The sequence below is a fragment of the Tympanuchus pallidicinctus genome, unplaced genomic scaffold (genome assembly GCF_026119805.1).
Source record: "Tympanuchus pallidicinctus isolate F22 unplaced genomic scaffold, pur_lepc_1.0 scaffold3, whole genome shotgun sequence".
Lineage (NCBI taxonomy): Eukaryota > Metazoa > Chordata > Aves > Galliformes > Phasianidae > Tympanuchus > Tympanuchus pallidicinctus.
Genome location: NW_026294747.1, coordinates 73374511 through 73400503, shown reverse-complemented (window position 1 = coordinate 73400503; position 25993 = coordinate 73374511). Strand labels below are relative to the sequence as shown.

At 36.9% G+C, this 25993-nt stretch overlaps 1 protein-coding gene across 9 annotated transcripts in view; it reads right to left on the bottom strand.

The window, feature by feature from the left end:
- Positions 1–1426: 1426 nt before the first annotated feature.
- ZNF438 (zinc finger protein 438) overlaps positions 1427–25993 on the bottom strand; it is a 39377-nt gene continuing 14810 nt past the window's right edge. For 3 of the 9 annotated variants that reach the window (XM_052693807.1, XM_052693806.1, XM_052693805.1), the window contains exons 4-7: positions 18877–18933; positions 11280–11384; positions 4734–6594; positions 1427–3192 (exon numbers count right to left, since the gene is read on the bottom strand). In XM_052693807.1, the coding sequence (XP_052549767.1) occupies positions 2580–3192; positions 4734–6594; positions 11280–11384; positions 18877–18904 (2607 nt within the window). In that variant the 5' untranslated portion in view covers positions 18905–18933 and the 3' untranslated portion in view covers positions 1427–2579. The other 6 variants (XM_052693808.1, XM_052693811.1, XM_052693810.1 and 3 more) reach the window with 6 other exon arrangements.

Sequence of the window (25993 nt, the reverse complement as noted above, 5' to 3'; positions counted from 1 at the left end):
GTATCTAATGAGGTATGACAGAAACTCTGATGGAACAAAACAGCAGACATCTAAATTCTAATAAATAAATGAAGTAAAAATTTACTGCCAGCAACCATGCTGGCAGCGTAGTTGTTAGCCATAGGTTAGCCATATGTTAGCCATAGGAAACTGCAGCTCTGCAGCTGGAGAAGGGCAATACTCAGCAAGCCAGAGAAGCAGAGGAACTCATCCAGCTTTGATTATTTATGGTGTGATGATGAAGGAACAATTTTCCATACGAGACACTGCTTTCAAGTTTAAGAGCGAAGCTGAAACAGAGATTTAATAAAAAATCAGAGGGGAAAGAAACTACAAAAACAATAACATTCATTTTAACAATTTAAAACTATAATTCCTGTGCAAAGCCAGATGTTACCTTGTCCGACTTGAAGGTAAACAACAAACGGCACTCATGACGACCATTCTGTTGAACAGCACTATCTAATGGTACTGTAAATACGGCTCATTTCGTTCTTCCAAATGCTATCAAACTGAACTCAAATTCAAAACAAACGCATTTTTGAAACACAGAACAGCTCTGCATTAAATACAGATGTATTTTCAAAAACCCCAAGCTTTCATGATCTACCATAATCCTAATAGCCTGAAATGTAAGAATGCTTTCAGGCTCAGAAAAAAAAGGTTTCTAATTTTAAACATTTATGAGAACACCGAGAAGCAGCTTAGAACTATGCTTTAAAACATATTTTCAGGCTTTAAATTGCTGAAATCTGGGCTGTGTTTACCCGCTTGGCCTGGACTACAGAAGGAAAAAGAAGTTCAGGAACATAATGAAAGTGAAGATTGTACATGAGAGTTTCCACTTAAATAAAAATAATAAAAAAAAAAACAACTGGCTCCTAAGTCCCAAACCTCCCCCAGCAGCACAGCAAGCCCCTCTTTTAAGGAAATGAGAGAGTGACTCTTCTTGGTAAAAAAAAAATAAATAAATAAAGTAGCACCAAATCACTCATCTACATCACTGGCTCTGATGCGTCATTTTAAAAGACACTTTTGGAAAGTATTTTAGAAGGACTACCCAGCCATCATTTGTGCTGTTCCTGCATAGGGGGAACTCGGTGTCAGCGCTGCTCTCATTTCAGTGCATTTTCAACTATACTCAGTATATTGTATGCATTAAAACATGTTTTTCACACAAGCATAAGAACTGTGTTCCTACAGCAGTTCAGCACACAAAGTATTATCCTAAAACAGTGAACAAACCAGTTGTGTATTCAATGGAACTGATAGTAAGAAAGAAGTTGTAAAAATCCACAGGGACTCTTCCACCTCACCGAGCAGCCCTGCACTTCTATGAGACCTTTCCTTTTTTATTTTTTCTCAGCTTCAGTCTCGTAGTCCAATACAGGCACAGCACCGTACAAGAAACAACATTCAAAACCACTGGCTCAGAAAGCTGCCTTTACTGTTTAAAAACAAAAAACATACACAAAATATTCCAACAGCTTCTGGAATTCCCCTTGAAATCCCCAACACTTTTTAGATCTCTTCATAAAATTTTTTTGCAAAACAGTGAGACGTCACGCAAGGCATTTTAGGAATGATTCTTTCATCACTCCAATCCCTCAATTACAGTTTGACCACAAGAAGAAATGAATGGAGCAGTAGTTTAGAAATAGTACTGATGTATTTTTCAGTCTTCCTTCTGATATGCTGATTTCTGTTGAACAGTGAGTGATACAGTGACTTCTCAGCTCACAAAGAACAGCTGGAAAAGGCCTCTGGATTCATCTGTACAGTAGATGCGGAAATACAAGCAAAAAAACCTTATTACCTGCATCATAGACTCAGAGGAACAATTTCCCATTGCAGCTATGTCTGGGCCAACTACACAAAAATAAAAGAGATATCAAGAGTGTTAAAGGCAGAGTGCTGCTTAAGGTGTTCTCAGCAATAGCGCTGCTGCCACTGGAGGAACATGGAAAGTGCTTAAAGTTCACAGTGAAGCATGTGATCTATTGCAGAACATCAGATTTCCCCGCAGTAACAAGCTCAAATTACTATTTTTAAAAACAACTTTTTTTTCATTTTCATACAGCAGTCAAGCTTTGAGAGTTCCATCTCCACAGGTAGTGAGAAACTCTTGTTTTCAAAGGGCTTGGGAAAAAAAAAAAAAAAGAACTGTAGATTTTTCACAATGAAGTCCAAAATTCCCTGCTATTACAAGGACTGAACGTAACACCTAAGAAACTTAGTGTCCAAAAAGACTGAAATTCAGAAAACAAAATGTAAAGGGGTTTTAAAGATAACTATGCTCTGGAATGCAGGTTGTGTGTATGTACCTTCAAAATTTTCTACTGAACTGCAGTTACAGAGTTTTAGCATAAAATCTAGAAGCACAGTCGGGACTGAAATCACACTTTCAATCTGGTTTGCCATTTTGTTCAAGATTGGGATTACTTCATATAAACTGATTTATTTCTGTGTATAAAGTGTAATGGAACTGAAGCATCTTATTCATTTTAACCATTAGCATTGAGTATTTGCTGCTGCAAATTCCTCACACGTTCATCAACGCAGCACTGTAGAACTGAGCCTCAATATTCACCAATGCTAGAAAGTTCAAAAATTCCCTGTTTTGAGAACAAACTAAAAATTGTCCATAAAATAGAAGAGTCTTCACAGTTATGACGACTTTGCCAATGATTACAAAGATCCTCCTTTCTTCCAAATAACTGCTTGCATAAAATGCAGTTATATCCAGCTTTAGACCAAAATTCAATCTTTTTGCTTGGCGCCCCACAACCTACATTTTGCATCCCCTTGTCTGCTTCACTGCTTCCTGACTGAGTCATTTCACTTTTAGTTAATGTATCAACATTACTTTGATGGTGAAGGTATATCTGTCTTTTCAGTTTTGGAAAAGTATACAACTCCTCCTCGTTGTCACTGCATTTTGCCAAGAGTCTTCTTTCACTGCGCTGTTTCCAGAAATGAGCTGCATGTTTGATAAGTTCTCCCCTAGTTCCTCTATTTCCTTGCAGAGCTCCTTCCTTTACTCTTCCCTGGATCTCTTCTCCATGAGAGCATAACAAGTGAAACTTCATTTCACCAAAAGACTGTGCAATGAACTGACACTGACCACATCTGATCTGTAATTTAACTTCTCCTGGATTATGGAATAGATCTTCAAAATCGCATCTACTTCCCCTGTTAAAAAAAGGAAATAGAAACTATTTCAGAACCAGCCGTGCACTAAAGAGATGATCCACGCAAGTTTCAAGATGACATCTATGAAACAATCTTTTAATTAAAAACAGGCACTGTTACTACAGCATCCAATTTATTAGGCACAGCTACAGAACCCAATAAAATAACGGTAAGGCTAATTGCCTTCATAATAGCAAAGTAATCTCAGTAAAAATAATCTTTTAATGCCACTAACCTTTTAATAAAAGGCGAATAACATTTTTTTAAGTTCTTAATTTGGTGGTGTCATTTCAAACTGTTCTAGCTCTGTGCTAGAGAATTGCAAATAAGCATTTCCAGTAGCTGACTACTAACAGAAACGATCATGTTTGCACCTGACTGACATGAAGCCAAAAGCACAGGTCCCACCTCTCACTCTGAACTGGAACCAGGAAAACTTCAAATCTCAGTCTTTTTCTAAAAGCTTGTAAGAGCATTAAAAAAGTTTTAAAAGGTAATTTACGACTGGACAGCCCCTTTCACTAATTTAGAACCGCTCTGTAGTAGAAAGGAAACAGATGTATGTATGAGTTAATATGCTCCTGGCTTAAGTTAAGCCAATCAAAAGAAACTCAACAGATCCCCCCTTTTGCAACATCTCGAAAAAGGACCACACTGTCATTTATTTGTATGCATTTATCAACACACTTTGGACAGATTACCTAACAAAATGGATATACTAAATGATTCACTGTATGACAACTAGTGACAGCTGAAAGAAAAGTACTGGTACTTCTTAAGCCTCAGTACCTTAAAAATTCTCTATGTGATGCCCCAGAAGAAGAATTACGCAAAGCAGACACACACAGTGCAGTGTGGAGGCATCAGGTGAAAGCAGTGGGCTTAATGAAGCACACTTAAAGGTAAATGCACAATGGAGTTAGCAAAAACGCTAACCATTTTACTGTGCCAAGAACATTCTCCTCAAACTCATAGAGTAGAATTAAAATAATGTTCTATCCATCTCAATATGGTGCATACCAACTTTTTGACTTGGCAAAGCAAAAGCAAAAGCAGAGGTAATCAGCACACAAGACAGATTAGCTCACAGCACTCCAGAGAAGGAAATGGAATAATGATACTTAATAGTGTAAACAAACTACAAGCTAATATCGAAATATGAATTGCTTTTCACTTATTGCAGTTGGTTCACTTATCTTCTGGGAAAAAAACACAAAGTGGATACGGTACAGTCAGAAGCTATCAACTGATCAAAACTGTTCCACTGCCAGTTGGGTATTCCTAGAATACACGCAAAACTACTTTGGAAATTCCAGTGTCAGTAATAATTTATATTCCATAGATCATCTACAATACACTAGATAGTTTAATACATTGACTAGATTCCACTAGAAAAAATATTTAAATTATCATCAATCTTACTTGAGAGAAAATATATACCTATAAAAATCAACAATTTTCATAATGGTGATGTTTATGAATTTCTATGAAATTAATATGAAATCTATTTTCCTTAGCTTTTGATCACTGAAAACACTCACCTTTCTGTTGCTTCTTCTGCCTCTTTTATATTCGTGTCCCTGTTCCTCAACGCATCTTGCATCTGTTGCTCACTACCAGAGGGCTCTGTGCTAATAACAACCCTGTGCACTTCCCTTAGGTGACCAAAGTATACTTTTGCATGGCCAAAAATCTTAGCACAGAATTCACAACACACAAACTTTTTGGGCTTGCCTTCGTTGTGATGAAGTTTCATATGCGTGCTCAGGCTTCCAGAATGAATGTAAGCCTTCCGGCAAATTCGACAAGTGTAGGGTCGTTTGTTTGTGTGTGCATTCATATGGTCCTGAAGATGGTGTTTGAACTGGAACTTATGGTTACATACATGACACCTATGCCATGGCTTGGGTACAGCTGAGCACACATTTCTACCCACATCAATTGATGTAGCTGATGTGGTATCGTTATATTTATAACTTGAATATTTACTGGCAAGTGAACTGTTTAAAAAAACACCTATGTCTGAATGGTCAGGAGACCTTTCCTCCACCAGTGCCGTAGAAGGCAGCGGTGCAATTGCCTGCACAACTACCACTGGTTTGGGTCTAATATTACGGTATTTTTTCACTGCCTCTGCTTTTTTGTCTTCAGGTGGCTGAAGATCAGCTTTCACCCTCTCTCTTACTTCTCTGAATTTATTAACGATGCATTTCCTTCGCTTGGCCTGAAAAGCCAATAAATCATCTTGGACTCTTCTCTTCCTGCCTATCCTTTTAGAGGGTGCACCATTCAACTTTTTAAGGCTGTCAACATCCACTTTATTGGATGGAGAGAAAGTATTTTCCGGAACGGTTTGTTTGGGGGCTTGAGTCAAAGATGCAGCCAATTGTTTATCAGATGCTTCAGCAGGGGCGTGAAAGGTTTTCACCAAAGCTGGCGTCTTTTCACATTCAGGTCTCGGTGAAATACCGGAGGTATCCTTTACGTTAGTACTTTGTGATTTACAAAACGCTGAATTTTTCATTCTTGAGTAAGGCAAAATAGGAAGTTTTCCCGTTGGTGCTGGTGGAGCCATCTGTACTGTACTGCCAAAAACTGCTGGTGACAGGACAGAAACAGAATTTGCAGAATTTGTGGGTGCTCCCTTTAGCTTCTCTGACATAATGACTGACTCTTTTGTGGTTGCAGATGCTGTCTTCACAGAGTCAAGGTTGAATTTCACAGGATTACTTGAATTTTCTGGCTTGCTTAAAGACTCCTTAACTATAGATGGTCCAGAAACATTACTGATAGCAGTTTTTATTTTGTTCACTGAAGGAGATCCAGATTCCACACAAGTGTTCTTTCTTTGTAATGTAGAAACCATCATTTCAGATGAATTATGGTCTGCTAGCATCACTGGCTCAGATGAATCTGAGCTAGAATGAGTTTTTGGACAGTCTTCAGCTAAGGTAGTCACGGGGGAAGTCTGCAATGAGATATGTCCTTTGGTAGATACCTTGCTCTGTGTATTCAAAACAGAGGCCTGGCTTGTTTTATTGTCACAAAGCAATTTGTTTCTCACAGACTGGTAGCGAGGGATAGGCAACTTTTGGTTTTCAGAATGGGCCACGTTTGTTGGCTGGCTTGGCTGTATCACGGCAGGGGTAATGTATGGCAAGGCCAAAAGAGAAAAACTACCCTGATGCCCAGCAACCTGCATGATGGCATAGTTTTGAGTTGGTACCACCAGTGGTTTAGAACCTGCTGCTGAAATCGTTGTACGTTGTTCAGGCAAAGATGACTGAAGACAAGAAACCATTCCAGATGTTAAAACTTTTGGCACCATTTTTGGAGCAATGGTCCTAAACTGACTTTTCTTCTGAAAAGTTTGTATTATGTCCACAGGGGATTTGTGTTTATCTGTAATAATAAAATAACACAGACAATAGTAAACTGAATAGTATTTCTTTTTTTTATACTGCTGCAGCAGAAATAAAACTGCTTACAAAGGATACTATTAAACACAAGCCTATTAAAAATATTAGTTATTTAAATGAGCACTAAGTTTAGAACTGCGAAAGTCTCAGACAAAACTACTCTCTGAAACAATGCAAATATTCACATGCAAAACAAAAACAAACAAAAAAGAAAATAATCATTTTTTATTCTAATTTTAAATGTATGTTTCATTCTAGATTACAAGCTACATGACACTTCAGGACGTATGTGTGCATAAGGCTCTTCTACTTGCAAAAAGCTGTGCTAGCATGGCTTCAGTATTGATTTGGAAGAACAGGACATCATGCTATCTTTCAAAATTCTCGTACCACTTAGAATTTGTGGGTTTTGTTAGACACAGGCTACAGCTTACAGCCAATGAAGCTGTCAAAAAACCAACTGCAATAAAACATGCAAATGTGTAAAAATAAATAAATCGATGAGGACTTAGGAGAAGATGAACCACTGCTAAAAACCCAATCACACACATCGTTCATCCATTTTTACAGCACAACAGAACTGCATGTTGATGTAAGTTATTCAATTATTTTCTTAAATATGCAATTTGCCTTAGTTAAACTCCAGTTCTTTGCTGTTTCTACTTGTGTTGGTAAATGTCATAAATGTTTTTAAGGGAGAATAAGATAATTAAGGAAAATGAAAAAAAGGAGAAAAAAAAAAAAAAAGGAAAACCTATGATGTATAAAATAAAAGCCACATTCAGCTGCAGAGATGTATACTGACCTTTCACATGCTCTATAAAAAACAGGCTTAATATAAAGCTAAATTGCACTGTTACCATTTCATATAACAGCCTCATTACCCACTCTCAAGTAAATTCAATTAATGATGCTTCCAGTTCACAGAAACTGGAATAGGTTTTCTCAAACAACAAAGGAAACAATAATCCAGCAATCTCAATCACTGACAATTCAATCACAAAGATGCTAGGATACCAGATATAAAAACCATTCTGGAAAAACAACGATGGATGTAAGAAAAAATAAATTTAAGAAAAGATAACATGAATAATATATGTAAAAATAAATGCTGGAATTCCAAAATATTGCAATGGCAATGAGGTAATTCCATAGAGAAGTATCTATTCCTTTTTAAACCCTGTATTATGAATGTGTTTATACATTGTTACAGACTGTTACAGACATAAAGAGGTAACTGTGAGTGACTACCAACACTGCAAACTCCAGTAAGTTTGTTTTAATACTGGATGTTCTTTCCAGACTTTACACACTTTGCAACAGGCACTGGAAGTTACAGAGCTATCGCATTTCATGACCAAGACTCCTGGACAGATGCACGTGCACACACATGGTAAGCACATGTGCAATAAATCCAGTGCCTTCAGGACACATTAGACTCACTGCTCAATCGCACAGAAACCGTACAGATGATACACGGTAGGGCTGATGCTTCTTCAAAGCCTTCGACCTACAGCATGTTTATAGAGCAGCTATACAGAGCGTAGTCCTTTGATCCTTTATTGCCATCTGAAGCATCAAAATCCAAGTCTATCATACATTGCCTTGTACATCCTCCCCCCAGTTCAGTGAATCTACTGGGCACCAACTGTACTTTTCTTTGTTGCTTGATGCTTGCAGAATTATTCACAACTCGTATTCACAACAACATATTCTGTGAAGACTGCACTACAGCATACGTGCAAATCCTGCACAAATACCAAGAGATTCCTACATACAACAATAAAGCCAGGCCTAAGAAGTTTGTGCAACATGGATGGAGCAGAAATGTAAAAATTATTTCCTTATGCTCCAAAAGCTAGAAGCACGCACTGTTTTTTCACTAAGCACCTCTATTTTGCCCACCTCCAATCACTATACATAGATAAATCCTGATCTTTTCAACTGCTGGATTGCTAAGAGCACTGAGAATTGTTTGTGCCCTCCATGGTATCTTCCTGTTGCTGATTTTAAGGCAATATTTTTAAGAGCTTCTGAGAAATATTTTAAATATTAACCAAACTAGACTCTGAACTTCAAAGCCAGTTACAGGTCAAACTGTACAATCTGAATGCATCAGATTATTGAACAAGGGTATTTTTCTTTTAGGGGATGGAGTGTGAGCTCACTCCCCAGATTATGCCTGCCATTTAAGGATACTAAATTTCCAAACCAGTAGCTATTCAGTGTGCCACAGTAAGCAAGAATAAGCAGTTTCCATTTGCTCTTCAGGTCAGCCTTGTGTCTCTCCCTTCTTCGTTTTTCAAAATTTCACTCACTGATCTACATAAAATTTTTAGGAACACCAGATTTCTAGAGGACTGAGCTGCTTCATGCTGCAAGTTAGGAGGTTACCTTCTCTCCAACTAATAGAAGCAAATGCTCAGGAAACAGATTTTGCAGTGGACATGCCACTACAAGGATGCTGAGATGGCAGCTGAAGCATCAGGAATGTTTAATTCAAGGTTAGAAGCAAATGCTTGCAGTAATAACACATTGTACTGGGTATAAAAATAAGCACAGTCTTCTCAAATATGTTGATTTGCCTATTGCAATTCAAGATGTAAAATCACTTTTACTTACAGAAGGACCATCTACATTATTTTCACAGTATTGTAGAAGTACCATTCAAGAGGCCAAGACTCTCACAAAAATTAACCACAAAATGGTGATTGAAACAAGATCCATTTAGATCAACATTGTTCTTTCTCCTCCAGCTACCCTAATGCTAAAGTACTGATACGACTGTCTCAGAAGGGATCTTTATACAAATGCTCCTTTTCCATTTAATGTAATTTTATCACGAATACTTTCTCCAGGCTAACCATGTTTGGTAGCAGCCTGGAGTACAAGTTGTATTTGTTTTGTTTTGCCAAGTTTACATTAGACCTTTTAGTGCAGAAATATTCATTGCCATGCCTCTAGAATGCAAAAGATACTCAGCTCGATATTTCCTCCTCATCCCACACAGCTGCTGCAGTTAAGCAGCTTAGCCAGTGCCTAAATATAGAGATGGGCTAGATGCAGAGCAGCTCCCTGATGATCTTTCAGACTCAGCTAAGATTGTGATCTGGACTAGGAACACTAATTGAAGACAATTTAGCATCTTGATCAGCAAAAAGGACCCAGTCAGTCCACAATTTGGAGGTTCTACTGAGCCCTCCCAGAGCACCCAAGTATTATCAATGATCAAAACTATCTCTTTAATTTATATTTTGCTAGAAGTTTCAACAATAACCTTTAGACATACACATACTTTCAACGTACTTTGGACACTGGTGAAGTTATTCACGTCTTTGCTGCCATGACACTGAAAAAGTCAAATGACTTAAATATGCTCTGGCTGCCACCATTCCAGAAGGCTACCTGGATAATTAATACGCATCTTTCAGGGTCATTCCACTTCTATTCCACTCTATCTCCCAAAGTACTTCCATTAGTTAGAAGGACTCTTTTCTGACAAGGACTAGCCAGCTGTGAGCTGAGCAAATGAAGTCTGGGATCTGAGAAGGGGAACTGGCAGTTATGAGAGGCACTGTGATGGCACTTTCAAGGATGGCCCTTGTTTTAGAACACATTCCTTTTACAAGTCACAGTCCACAGGTCTGTCATTGCAGAGCAGCAGCTTTTATACTTTCTTAGAAATAAAGGAAACAAATGAACACATTGAATGCAGTATCTGAATGCTGTGCATCTCATTTTTAACTGATGTGTATTCAGTCTTTCGCTTTTGCATCCAGTTGGAGCAATAGGTAGACACTTTTAAATAATTAAGTACAAGGTTAAATCAAATGCAATTCAATCCATTTGCTTTAAAAGTCTCTGTTGAAAGATTAATGGTTACCACACTCATACACATGAGTATCAAATTACTCTGATACTTGCAGGATGTCATAAGCTTTCCGTACTTCCACATTACCTTAAAACTGTATAGGACTGGCCAATGATATACCAATAAAAATCAATGATGCATCAAACTTCTGACAAAGTCATGCTGAGGAGAGTCCTCTGGAAGAATGGACACCTTCCACTGGGCTGCCACTCATTCATGGCTCTCTTTTCTTCACAGGTCATTTAAATTTAGTTTATTCCAATCTTTTTTGCCTTCTTTTTGTATGTCTTTCTGTTTGTTCTCACTATACATATAGCATGCAACATTGGAGAACTCAGGAATCACTGAAAACATCAGAAAAAATTACATTTCCCACCTAATCTGCTTAAAAATTACAAAAAAAAATTAAAAAACAAAAACAAAAAAACAACTCAGAATTCCTTCAGTCTCTGGGTATTAATGCCTTTTTTCTTTTTTAAACAACTCTTGTAAGCCTTCCTTACTTGGCCAGGCATATACTTAATTTGTGTATGACTGGACAATTGGCAGAATGTAACACAGAAGGAACCACTCAGTTCTGAAAGAAAAGGCAAAATACAGATAAAAAAAAAAAACATTAACAATATTTTAATGCACATTTTACTCTGCAGTCCTTTGCAAACTTCAAAAAGGTGACTATTGAGTTCTTTGGGAAACAAAATGCGTAACTACTTTCTAACACACAACACTACACTTATTTCAGTCAATGCTATATGAAATATCACTGATTTTACCAGATCTCCATACACACTGAATACCTGTGGATACTGTCTTTCCAGCACAACTTTCTTGTTTTTGCTGACCCAGCATACCGTGTTGAACACTTTGTTTCTCTGCAGGATTAGCATGCAAAAAAACACCACCTGCAAAAGTGCTTCAGTCAGTTTCAGTTAATCAATCCCAGCACCAAAAAGTATATAAAACATTATCTTTCAGTTAATGCCTTAAGAAAGCTATTGCTTCTTGGTCTTTGCCATTTTCCCATCTTCACAAATGTTTTAAAATCCAGTATATTACATACCAAACACAAGGCAACAGTTTAAAAAAGAAATAAAGCTGTTTGAAGTGGTAAACAGATGTGATACTTTAACTTGAGCATCATGGTAGAGAGATGACAGTACCAAAACCAAAAGCTCAGAAAAATGAAGTTTCCATAACTTTCTGGAGTTTTTTTTACATACTGAAGGTTAAGTTCTATGCCAATTGACACCATAATCTTACATAAATTAACAGAATGGCAGCATTCTAGAAAACAGAATCTGGCCTTTGTGTTCAAAGCTACTTTTGCTGCACACCTGTAAGATGTGAAGTTAGTAATAAAGTGCACAAGTCAGGAGTGTCCAACACCACATACACCATATAAGAAACAATGTTCAGTCATTTCTCTTTGCCAAATATAAATGGTTTGAGAGGAACACTCCATTCTAGCTACTTGCCTCAGATAATTTAAAAAAACTCACAGAAAATGAATGTCAGCCATCCCCAGGTGTGTGCATTTCTATTTTTTAATAAAAATCTAACACATTACTAGAGGAAGACCTTGACATGTGACACAATAATTTCCTGTCTTCCTGAAAAGCTGCCCCAACTCGGCCCAAGCTGTAGGCTCTCGGCATATGTTTAAGAGATACTTTAAGAAACTAGCTTTTCCCAATGATTGTGTTCTACTAAACGTGCTCGTGCTTCAGGCTGAGGCAGATTTTTCCAAAAAGTACAGTTTTAGTTTCAAATATCAGTGTTGGAAACAAGAAAACTCTCCTTAGCTCTTAACTGTTGGGCTCACACAGCATGAAAGAGAAGCTAGGATATACAGAGGGCAAGCAGAAAAATGACAAGATAGTTAGAAATGAGATTTGGAAAGTGTCTAGGACAAAATCAGATGGGGATAAAGAATTATGAGTATACTTCAGATGAGAAAGGAACATTACTATGACATGTAATTTGGAATGGAGAAGCATTTAAACTGCAAGGATAATCTCATATCTTGCACTCCTTACCTTTTAATGCTTGATAACATAATTACGTTTACATAGGAATTCTTTTGTGCAATTTAAAATAGATTGGAAAATCAAACATTACAACAAAGTACTCTACTGCAAGATTGGAAAACCACAGAACATTTGCACAAAGTCTAAGATACATAACGTACAAACACTAGAAAATGTGTTCTGACATACCACTGGAGGAACAAGATCAAAACAGCTTGTTAAATTACTAAGAAGGGAAATTACATCTCTTTAGAGCTATATGTAATTAATAGTGATTTTAGCATCAATATAATTTGACAGTTGTTCACAAGGCATTCTACCGTTTAGAGACCTCCTTTGCTTTAAACTCCGTGCATGTTTACTATTTTATGGAATCAAGATTAAAGCCCATTTCCAGAAAAACACTGAACAGCAGGACACTTCCTGTATTCCTTAAATAGTTTCCAAAAGACTCTTCTTAGCTTCTTACAGTTGTGTTTGAGAAGTTTAAAAAAGCTTTTTTTTTTTTTTCCTTTTGAAGGCACTATCTTCCAAATTATAAACTACTCATTTCCTATTAAGGTTAATATGATAGGCTTTAAACAGATCAAAATGTTTTCATATCAAGAAACAAGAACTGCCACAGAAAAGCATCTATAATTATTAGTAATATTATTAGCAGCTGAAGAAATCACACACATTTTTCTCTCTAACACAGTAAGAGAACTTAGGAATAATGTTCATGCAAATAGATCTAAGGTTGCCTGGCCTCTGAAACCACTTTTTATCTTAATGAAGATGAGAACGCTGGTTCTTCTCTGTTTAAGAACAGAACACTTCTGAGAGATGCAGTTACATGCATATGTGATAAAAGAGTGCATTCCAGCTTCTGTACATCTCCGTGCTAGATTCCACCATCAACCACATCAAAACTAAAGTGTTCACTTTCTAGAAACCATGCTGCTCTGACACAGGTCAGTTGATTAAAAAAGAAACGATTTAGATAGCACTGCAGTTCCACTATTTTATCTTTGTTCTTTTTGCCCAGTCATTCCACTCAAGAGAGGATTCCATCCCTAGAGATTTGCAAAGCAAGGCTTCAGTGCTGCAACCACCAGGAGGAAATAATTGTTCATAAAAGATAAAGGGAGGTGATGTAAGCACTGTTTTATAAATTCATAAAACTTCAATGGCATTGTGAATATGAATTAGGTACTCTAGGAGGTGGGAACAAACATTAGTTTCCAAAGAAAAAAACAAGTGGATTTTCAAAAGTTCTTTTTTGGAAGACCTGCCAGTTTAAATTTCTTTAAGTGAATTTCAAGAATCAAACAGACCAAACACTAATTCATTCATTGTAAAGTTGATGTCAGTGTAAAATCCTTTCTAATAGGACAATCAAGATCACATCAACCTGGACAAAATCCTGAGACACCTAACGTAAGCGGTAATTAATAGACTCTTTTTTTGTTAAGTGCAGGAGACAATAATGATGGAATCTGCTACAAAAATGAAGGCAGAATTCTTCAGAAACTGAGCAGCACAAAAGGTCAAGTAGAACTATTTTATGAATAAGTCATGAAATATTTTCCAACTACATTCTTGCTCACCTTTCAAATAAGCTGAGAACAGAATCAATCTTCATCTCACTGGGAATTTAACTTTCCTTCCATCCCTCTCTGGGATGGAAAACTACTACTGTTGCACTAAGGGAAATAAGACTGTAACACCTCAATTTTTTATTTTTTATTTTTCCCCACAAATGCAAACAAAGCACTAAAAAAGAGTCAGACTGTTAATCATTTTATAGGGTACCCATTTTACGCTAAAGTCAGAGCACTTCTGTCTGAACTGAGACCTGTGTAAGAGAGGACAAATGATTAATTCTCTGCTCTGTCTTACGGATTCTCGGTAGAGCAAATCTGTATTACTTCAGACGTTAGAAGCATCTATCAGCTAAGTTCTGCACTCAAAATGCGTTCCCCCACTGAAGATGAGCAAAGGATCAGAAGATGGTTAGACACAGCCTGACTCGTTCTGAGTCTTTTCATACAAATAGCTTTTATAGTTCTCTTCTCCAAAGGAGAGACTGGAATATAAAACACACTGTTCAACTTAGACGGATTTCTGGAGAGTATTTTCAGATGGATTTAGTGAATAGCTCATTTCCTTTTGTTGTGATCTAACCCAACGATCCTTAGATAGGTTCTGGGCAGCCTGGTCTAGTGGCTGGCAGCCCTGCCCATGGCAGGGGGCTTGAAGTTAGATGATCATTACGGTCCTTTTCAACCCAGGCCATTCTATGATACTACGATTCATTCTATGATTCTATGAATGAGGAATCTCTATGGCTTTTGCTCTGGAATGCTTTTTAGACTATTCCCCCACCCTTTTTTATCACAAGAAAGTTTGCTTCAGAAGACATATTACATGGCTTTATCTAAGATATGCAAAACATTGCTACCTATAATCAGTTCCAGTAAGAATTAAAACAAAAATGAAGATCATAGGATCTCCACAACACTCCAAATAGATTGAATATTTTTGAAAGGAAACACAGCCCCCATAGAGCAAATGAAAGTGAACATCTTCAGAAAGAGCCTGGTAAAATATTTGTTTTCAGAACAAACTTATCACTTGCTGCTACGCCTGAACATAGCTAGGCCATTCCAGCAGCAGGATGTAGCAGAAGATTTAAATTAGAGTATCTGAATGCCATCCCCCACCCCAAGCATAATTCCCATTATCTTCAGTGCTTTATGACATTATTACACTTGCTCATGTTAGATGCCGTGTTACCTAAGGCAGCACTGATTTTCAGAAGATTGTACTGGATGTACTGTAAGGAAATTGATCGAATATGCTGCTGATAAGTGATAATGCATTAGCCACTGCTTGTAAAGGAGTACCAACATACAATGGAATTAAAACAGATACACAATTAGCAAAAATGTAGGCCAGGGATGACACACAATTAGCAAGAATGTAGGCCAGAGACGACATCCTTCATTTGCCACGCACAGAAATATCATTAAATTTAACATTAAATTTCTGTTTATCTGGAGCGCTCGCTGAGTCGAGTGGCAACTTGCAACAAAGCAAGTCCTGGTCATTCAAGTCCAGCAGAGGGAGTCAGGTGTAGCACAAAGCCCCATCCATCCACCCCCGGAGGGTAGGGCTCCTCAAGCCTAAGCACTGAGGTCTAAGCCATTGTTTTGCTTTTTACTTACTCAGTGCCAACTCAGCTTAGATATGCAAACTTGTGCCAATTAATCGACAGTAATTTTCAAAAAATGTAAAGGCTAGCCTACAAATCTGATTTTTCTTGTAACAGTAAATAAGCTTCTGCTGAAAAATCTTAAATGACACAAATATTTAAGATACAGTCTTTACATGCTTCCCAAGGTTACTTTAGTATTGCAAAATATTTTACGTAGTGCAAACATTTCACTCAACTCAGTATTCTAAATAAACTTGAAAACATGAAAAACTTGAAGCAAAGCCGTTGAGCCTTCCTGTTAAAGCAATTAAATGAGTCTTTATCTGTTGAGCTTCCCCATTAAACTATTATCTTCTCTAACTGCAGTACAATTTTTCACAAAATTGATTTAAAAAGTAGTTTAGAGAATTCTTAATTGTCAATATTTCAAATACGTCTGTGTTACTAAAAACATCAGTAACTATAACAGATTTTTTTTTAATAGACATCTGAAAATTAAGTTCTGTTGCCAAGATATTTTCCCATCCTAAGCAATGCCCTGAAATCTTTGTCAAACTTTCCTGCTTTCATCATTTCTCAGCTCATCACACAAACCATCTGCATAAATAAAGATGTAAGCATCTGCCGCATGGCAAATGGTCTCAGGGGCAGATGTTTTTATCCTTGCATTCATGTCATTGGCTTGGATACATTATTTGAACAGATGTACACAATCTGAAAGTGTCGTGTCCCACAGTGAAATGTCTCCAACTGCTTTCTATCAAAGTGCATAAATGCTATTTGCACCTGCATTTATGTTAATGATATAAAGGCAGCAGGGGTTCCAGCAAAGTGAGGTCTGATGCTAAGGAACACATTTACATGGTTAATTGAAGTCTGAGATCTCTACAACTACACTAACATTGACATTAAACTGTTATATTAAACTATACAATTTTTTTTTTTTTTAAGTTATATGATGATTTTTATTAAAACAAACATACAAGGAGCAAAACTCTACCAGCCTATGAGCATATTTTTCTAATTAATAGCTCAAAATGACAAGAAAGTATTAAACAAGTTCCTAGAAAAAAAAGCAATTTCTGAATCTGAAAGTACCACTCATCCAAGGGGATTTCAACTCTCTAAGGTTCAAAGTTATTTTGTGTCATTATAGAGCGCTATAAAAAAAACCACAGCATTTGTTCAAACACAAATATCTACACGGATAGACATTTCTATTATGATTTTATAATTTTCATTGGAACTTTGAAATCTCAGAAGTTACCTATTTCTCATTACTCAGAGAAGCCACCTGTTTTAAATGTATGCTGCTGTTCACTGTATATGTAAAAAAATCACCTTTCTTATATAATATTTTAACATGAAGAAAATACGTGCAGAAGGAGCACGTTTCAAATTACAGAACTCATGCTTCTATATTACAAATGGTAACATTTTGGTTACGTTGTCACTCGAAGCACTTGCAATCACGGTTACTTCCATACTCAGCTGAAAAATAACGAGCCTGTTGACAGTACAGAGAGGCTGACAAAAATACCATACCAAGTGCAGCTGATGGATATGTTCTACTTCCAACACCATTCATTTTCAAACCTTTTATCTGTAGGAGACGTAACTGATGTGACAGTTGCACATAAATCATAATAAATTGCTAATAACTTTGATATTTTCAAAGGGCCATAGCATTTGAAGAATCAAAGGTTGCTCATCGTATTAAGGACAAAGAAGAGTGATAGCCACAGAACACCAAACATATACTGAGCCAAGTGCATTTGAAGAGCACCACGATTTCGCACTGATACAGCTCTTAGTCAGGATGTGGTTACGAGCTCCATCGTGAGCAACACTTCCAGAAGTTAGACCATGGCCCTTATAATTCACTCTGCATGAAAGCTCTTAATGGGATACACACTGAAAAGAATTTTTCTTAAGGAAACAAAAGAAAAACCCACCAACTTATTTTTGAGTTTGCAAATAGCTTCACAGTCTGCATTCTTCAGTTGTCCAGAAATAACTTTGTTAAAGAGAACAGAGTTTAACTACATTGTGGCCAAATACCCTTAATTCACCTTCTTTAAATTATGGGAATTTCAGGTATTTCACTCCCAAGTATACGGATGTGGAGCACACTGCACAGTGGCTGTCTTTATACAATGCTACGTACTACCTGCATTGAAAGAACAGTCCTGTTAGACAGAACTGCATCAACAAAGATCAATTCACGTGATGCCCTCTTGGAATAGCTTCCTCAGAATTATCATAGACTTGACAGAAGAGGTAAAGTATAAACTTATACGACAGCAAAAGCTCAGTGCTTCCAGGCAACTAATATAGAGTGCTGTTCTTAATTAACATGAGTACTAACAATGGAAACTTAACAGACAGCCTAAAATGATTCAGCAGGGTCCATTAGGCTTTATGTCATATCCATCAACATTCACGTTTAAGAGCTACCACTAAAAATAGTGTATGCTAAAAATTATACTTAAATACCAGTGTCACAACACAGAACAACAAGGAAAGGAAACAAAAGTTATGGCTGAACACTTAGAGACTTCGGAATACACAGCTGTGGTGTAAATATACTCACTAATAATGAAGACAAAAATTCAAGACGCTCCACTGAAAAACTACATCAAAACATGACTTTTGAAGAGACAAAACAGCAGAAATGCAGTTGAACACAATAAACATTAATAAGGATAGAAATGCTGGAGAAAAGGCGAAGTTTGCATTTAGAAAATACACACTTTCTTTTTTGTGTTAGACTTACAGAGTAACTTGCACATAGATCAGAGCCCCAATTACACAGGAATCAAATATAGCAGTGATTTTCAAATATATAAGGATAAAAACTGTAACAAACCCTGAATATTTAACTGCTAATTCAAACAAGCAGAGTTATATACGTTAAAGTCTTAGTAACATTAATTACCCATGTCCTAAAAAGAAAACAATCTTAGCTTCTACAATCACTTAAATGTGATAGGTGTTATAATTTATAAAAATAACAAATAGTAATTACAGATAAACAGTAATGAAAAATTAGGGCATGAGTTACACCTACCATTTAAGCTTTTGTTAACAAGGATACTCTTTAGTCCACATTCTGAATCACAAATGTCTAATTTCTCAAAGAAAAAACATATAGAAATCATACTGTACCTGCAGAAAAAGTTAAAGGATTCTGCATTATGCCCACTAATAGATGGGACAACGTTCCTGGAAAGAAGAAATACAGATGCTTAGAAGTTCTGATACTTTTTTTTAAAAAACTAAAGGAAGTTACTAGTAGTGTATAGTTAAATGCACAGACTCGCAATAATATTCCCACATCTTGCTGGGAAGATTTTTTAGTTCAAGTGTGAATTTACAGGGAGCCATAACATGTAAAGAGGTTTCTTATCTTTCTATACATTCATTTCTTAAAATTTTATTTAACATGCTTTGCTATATATTTTTAAATGTAAAATTAAAGAAAACCGTGTGTTCACTCTGAGTTCTCAAACTATTTTAAAGCAATGTACAAAAAAGTAAACAAGCTAGCACTAAGCAAAACTTTTTATGAAAAGTAACGACTATTTTTGTATGCTATCATACTTTTTCTTTACTTTTCTTTAGTCCTCACAGAACAAGTCAGTAACTCTAAATCTGAGATGCAGTGTACAATCTGGAATCAATACAAAACCAAAAGTCTCCTTGTATATCCTAGCAAATATGTTTTGAACTCGAAGGCCAATCTTTGCAGTGATAATTTAGTTCACTGAATCACTGACTCATCCATTGAAATGCTTGACATCACTCCAGTGTTGTACTACATGCAAGCCTTACATAGCATAATGAAAGAAAACAGTGAGCAAAAACACAAATCACCTGCATAACTGAAAAGTAATTTGATGATGTTAACTCAGCATACATGTTTTCTGTGACTGTTCTTTTTTCCACTTGAAGATCCCTTGACAAATTTTTATTTACTGTTAGTATCCTGTAACATGTGAAAACATTTGCATTTTATTTCAAACACTACTGTGCTACATGTTCACCTTGCAGACTCAACACTGAAACTTTAGTCAAATCGTAGTAATTTCTGGGTATTGGCAGCTTTTGCTGCAGTACAGAGGTTACAAACAATGCCCATCTTTTCCACACTAATCTTTTAATTTATCTAAGTGAACAAAAGTAAACTTAGAACCAGCGTATTCAGCAGTTCTGTATCTATTCAACCTTCAATTTTATTTTCAAAGCACATTTCAGTCAATACATGAACTGAGACTCCATTCACATGCCCATTAATACTCTTTTTCCCAATAGTTCTTCACTCTCAAAAACTAAATAGGTCACTACTGCTATACACTAACACTGACAACACATTTTCAAATTTTAACCTGCTGGTTCATTCAAAAAACACCATATTAAAAGCAAAACTAAAAAGGTCCCTGAAAAAGTAAATATTTTTTTTCACCTGTTGAAAAAAGACCAGGTTTAGTAACAAAACAAAAATGGCAACATTTTTCCAAAATTATTCCTGAATAGAACCCAGTATGCTTGTACCTCGTGCAAACCATACCTGAGTTTTAAACCAAGTGTTTCACTGAAATTGCTTATATGCATTCATATTTCAGTTCTGTCTACAACTTTCTTGTAATTCAAAGTCCCTGTTAAACTCAAAGAAAGAAAATATGTCATGATTTCCAATGGGACAGTGTATTCTGAAGACACAGACAATGTAGGCTTAAGCATCTGTTTCCTTTCAAATATCTGACTGCATGGATCCTCTATAGCTGACTGATAAGCAGAATCTTCCATGGATGTTACAATGAAGAATGCTAGCACACACTTGTGAAGCCAACATTACACTGCCATCTCTCCTGAGCTTGACATTGGTTCTTACCACTCTACTGCACAGCGTTTGACATAAACCACTAAGTGGCTACTTGGCCACCGGCTGTTTCTTTCCAGTGTGATTTAACAGTAAAGTATGAAAGACATTATACAATTACAGCATCAAATTATGCTGTTATCTACTTTGGTTTCCTTTGACCTGGTCCAGCAACTGGATTGGCTGCATCATAGTTTGGTTTGGCTGAGCAGCATGCTAAAGAGCAAGGCAGGATTCACACAGGGTATAAAAATTCTTGTCCTCCCGATACTCATTTTGGAGGCTTTGGAAAGGAACCATCTGCCGACTGACACACGGCTCCAACAGCAGCAGCAGAGCGCCGGCCGCCCGGGCCCTGTCCGTGGTGCTTAAGCAACGGCCGGCCCGCAGCGCTCACACTGCTCCGCGCTCCCGGGGCACCGCTCCGCACAGCGGCAACGGGCCCCAAAGCGTCCCTGGGCCGCTGCGACGGAAGGGCCGGGCCGCAGCCTGGCAACACGAAACTTGCAGGGACCGGAGGGGATTTTACACTTTTACTATATCCACGTTTTCCATCAACAGTAATGCGGCCTTTTGATCGCTGCCTGGTGCTGCTCTGGGAACTGGCCCCGCTGGCATTTTTGTATGAACACAATGATTAATGGCTCTTGCTCACTGAAAATTCGTGACATTTTTCAGCCACTCTGTAATGTGCTTAACAGCTACTCAATAGCTACTCACATTGGAAGGGTGTCCTAACACGTATGCTGCTGTCAGTTCAAAAAGTTCTGAAATTCTGAATGAATGCACAGGATTCAAGGATAGAACATCTACATGGCTACCTGTAACTCACCCTCACCACATTTTTTTCTTTCTTTCTTTTTTTCATTCGCTGGCTAGTCTAAATCATTGTGTTACTTCCTCCTCAAAACATCATCACGTTCAAAAAGATCCAATCTTAGAAACAAAATTACTAGCTGCAGTTTGTACATATTTCACACTCCTACGTCCAGAACAGATGTTATGTTGGCCACCACTTCAAGATGTCCTACTGATTTTAATTTTTAATGACTGCTGAAGTGGAAATCATTCTAGGAGACTTTCTTATTATTAATGGACTTCATAGCACTCCTACTCTTCCAATACCACTTCTTTCCAAATACAAAAGATGACAGTAAGTATGGACCAATATAAACAATTTTACGTCATTCAACCAAATGACAAAACTTGTACATTTCCACAGAACCTTAAAATCTATTTTGTTCAGTTTGTAACACTAAGATAAGATAGTTAAAAAAGACATTCAAAATGCAGTAGTCCAGAACACAGAATAGTCCCTTGAAATCTGCTGTTAATGGATCTAAGAATTTCAAATAAGTGGAGTTCAAGTTGGATAGAATTAAGAAGTCAAATTCATCTTAATGCCACAAAAAATCTCTATCATGTTTACACTCCTCCTTACGTTACCAAAGAATGAAAGGATAAATACAGAAGAAAAAAAAAAAAAAATCAAATAAAATGAAAAAGAGTCTCAAAACCACACTGTAAATTGTCTTCAACAATCAAAGGCAGCAGAGCATACACTTGTATTTATTCAAAACTAATCTTCATGGAAAGACACTCGTAGGTCTTCACAGGAAATTGGTGTCCTGACAGACATATGGGCTCTGAATATCAGGTGAACTCAATTAACCTAATTTGACGCTTGTCCATACTAGGATGTTTATTTTAGATGTTAGACAAAATCCTTCAGGATACTACACAGAAAATGATAAATAGGCTGTAAAGGTTATGACATTAATTTTACTGTTATTCTCATGCTTTAAGCAGACATCAAAACTAAAAACCTCATGCTCTGGGAGGGGAGAACTATGTGAAAGTAATTACACTACTTAATATCTTAATAGTATTAAACTAAACCACTGTGACCTTAACTGAATTTAGTTTTGGTACATTTGTTAGAAGAACAAAGCTTCTCAGTGATGACTATACCATCTAATGCAGTGAACACTCGTTCAGATACTGGAAGAAAGCATTAAATCAAATTTTATAATTTCATATTAAGCTTAATTACAAATTCTAATTTAAAACAAGGCATGTAACAAAGCATCAGTTAAATAGTATTATGTAATTTCATTTCAGAAGGAAAATATTTCACCAAAAAGAAAAATATGAAGTACTTAGCACACTTAAGAAAATACATCCTCCTAACAGAAGCCCATGAAATGTCAGTTAATGTTTAAAAAGCCATTTCATTTACTTCATTTTTCACACCTGTTCTTTTACATACTGTGTCATCTTTTAAATGATGGTTCCACGCCATCACTATTTCCCAACATTCAGAAACTTTTTAGAAACCAAGCTCCCCAAAAAGTACAGATTAGCAATAGCTTCCAGGAAAGTTAGCAAAATCTAACTATTTAAAGGTTGAGTTAGACTTGAAACAAAGGATTAGAACATTGAAGCGATGCAGTATGACAAAGCTCCTGAGGAAATGACAATGACATACATAAAGACTGACTAGTGGAATACACGAAAGCATTTGTTCAAGTAACAGCATTTGCCAAAATTCTGCAATGCTTTCACTATCCAAATCTTCAGCCAGAAGCTTTATTTATTATTACTGAAAATTTTCTATTTCAATCCTATTTTCACACCAGTATTTCACCCTACACCAGTAGCTCCTTATCCTACAACTACTTATCCAAAGAGATACACAGTATAAAACACCAGCTTTCTTACAAAACAGATTACATACTGTTACTGTTAATATTCCCATACCTAGGTAATTAATCAGGGAGAAATGCGTGCCTGTAGCAGAATTCTTTTGGCTGAGAGCACTAGGTGACTTCAGCAGACAGCCAAAAAGCAGCAGAAGCCTCACTACAATTGGTCTTCCCCCTCCACGCCCCCAGTAAAAACCCACCAGAACTTATAACCCACACTATTTTTACATGTTTGGTCATCCTATGTGATGGACCAGCCAGAGTACATTTCCTGAACTTCAAGCTCACTTGAACGTCTCAGTGGCAATCCTGGACAAAAATTCCTTGCTTCACACCCTGCTAGGTGATCTGTATAATGGTTCTCTGGCATGGCTACATTATGCCCATCTGTCAGAGTGGAACTGTGCCTACATAACAGGTTCTATGCTACTTCCAGTAATATCTTGTCAATAATGAAAGCTTACTTAGGAAATGGCGCAGTGCAAGTTCAGCTTCTGACTGCATCTTTTGGCTTAAAAGAAAAAACAATTGAAAGTGATTGCTTTTCTTCAGGAGATTTCTCTCTTGAAACCAATTTCTTCAATTGCACAAACAAAGACTTCACATACACACACAACCAGAAATGAGATATCCCAAAAATTTTCTACTGATGAAGACAGCTTAAGAAGTCACAGTAATTCTATATTTCAGAATTGTAACCAACACCAAGAGAGTAAGCTCAAGATCTTGTGAAGAATTATATACAAGTTTCTCAAAAGTATGCACAGGAGCAATATTAATTGAATGAAGGAGAAATACCAGCTCATCATTTTATGAAATGTATGCGCACAAAATAAATTGTAGCTGAGCAGTTTCTTTTGTGTCTGTAAATTTATCTATTTTCCATTTGTAAAAACAACACCATTTCAAAAACTAAAAAGAGCAAAGAACAGAAAAACTGTTACTATGACTATCATTAGACAATTAGAAAACCAAAAATATTTTTCCCACGTTTCTACAGATTCACAGAATTATGGAATTGTAGGCATCGGAAGGAACTTCCAGAGATCATCGAGTCCAATCCCATGCAAAGCAGGTTCCCTACAGCAGGTTGCACAGGTAGGCATCCAGGCAGGTCTTGAACATCCCCATAGAAGGAGACTCCACCACCTCCCTGGACAGCCTGTTCCAGTGCTCCGTCACTGACTGTAGAGAAGTTCCTTTGCATATTGGTGTGGATCTTCCTGTGCTCCAACTTATGGCCATTTCCCTTTGTCCTGTTCTCGCAGAGCTCTGATTTTTAAAAATCATGAAACAGAGACATCTAGTACTTTTAGTTGGCAGTGAGTACTTCTGCACTCATTTTAAAATTCAAACTGTACAATTCCTTCTTGTTCTGCTTTCTTCTGTGCCATCCCAGCCCCAGACTACGGACTAATTTACTGTTTTGGTCCAAGTCACTAATATGTTCTGCTGCAGGTCTCAGTCCATGACTGAGGACTGCAGGTCCATGAGACGGAACCTACAGATCTTAATGTTCTGTTAGCAATATGAAGCATCATTCATGGTGGAATTGCAGCACATCATTAAGCTTTTCAGCTATAATGTAGTTTGTAATGACTGACTAAACTGAGACTTTTTTTTTTTAAAACTTTATTGATGTTCATAATTAATAACTGCTTTGACCAAACAAGCACAGAATACCTAATGTAGTTTTGCTGTATATTAGCTTTCCTTTCAGATAAAGAATATCACAAATACTAGACAGTGGCTGCACTGCACTTAGAGCACAACTTACTCAACATTAGAGAAATGGCCATAGTTTCTTACGCCAGTACCCACACTGCCAATAAGGCCTGCAGGGATCCCGGCAGGTCCCAATTTCCCTGCTCAAGGCAGAGTCAACCTGCCTTGCATTTAAAGCTTTACCCAGATGAGTTTTGAAAACTTCCAATTCAACAAATGCTTTTCAAAAATGAAACTACGTTTACTACTTGGCAAACGGAAAATCTGAAGATTACCGTAACACTGAGCCTGTGTTTGTAGAACTGATTTCTCCAGTAATTCCTTTTCCAGTGTTTTCACCAGACTTCAGAAATAGCTGTACAGGTATTCCTGTTTTCATGCTACACCAGTAGCCAGTCAAGAAATCAAATTCTTTATGACTGGCAGTGAAAAAAGATACTTTCTAACAGAGTGCCACACACTCTTTTTTTCTTTTTTTTCCAATTTATTCTTACACTAAAGATAAACAGGTTATTTTGAAGAGTAGAAGGAGACTTACATGCTCGACAAAGTTACTAACAGAAATAATTAAAGATTACTAAAGGAAAGATGAAGAAAACAGTACTTGCATTTTAGTTCCTTTTCTCCATTTTCAACTTGAACAGCTGAGGAATGAGCTATTACTGGTAGTATAGTGACATTTTTCTGGCAAAAATTCACTTTTAGGATCTTACTATCAGCTCAGACTGCAGAAATAATCAACCAGCACTGCAATGCTGTCGGACGATCAGGTGTTCTGTTTTCTGAATATGGAGGTCTTAATGTATTTTAGATATACTCAATACTTCAGAACTTACACATAATCAAAATGTATTTGAATATCTCAGATAACAGAGCCATTTCCATTAAAAGTTTAATGTTAAGTCAAGAAAATAACAAATTCACCTATAAAGCTAACCAACTGAAGCCTGAGATGTGGCACAGAAGTCTTATA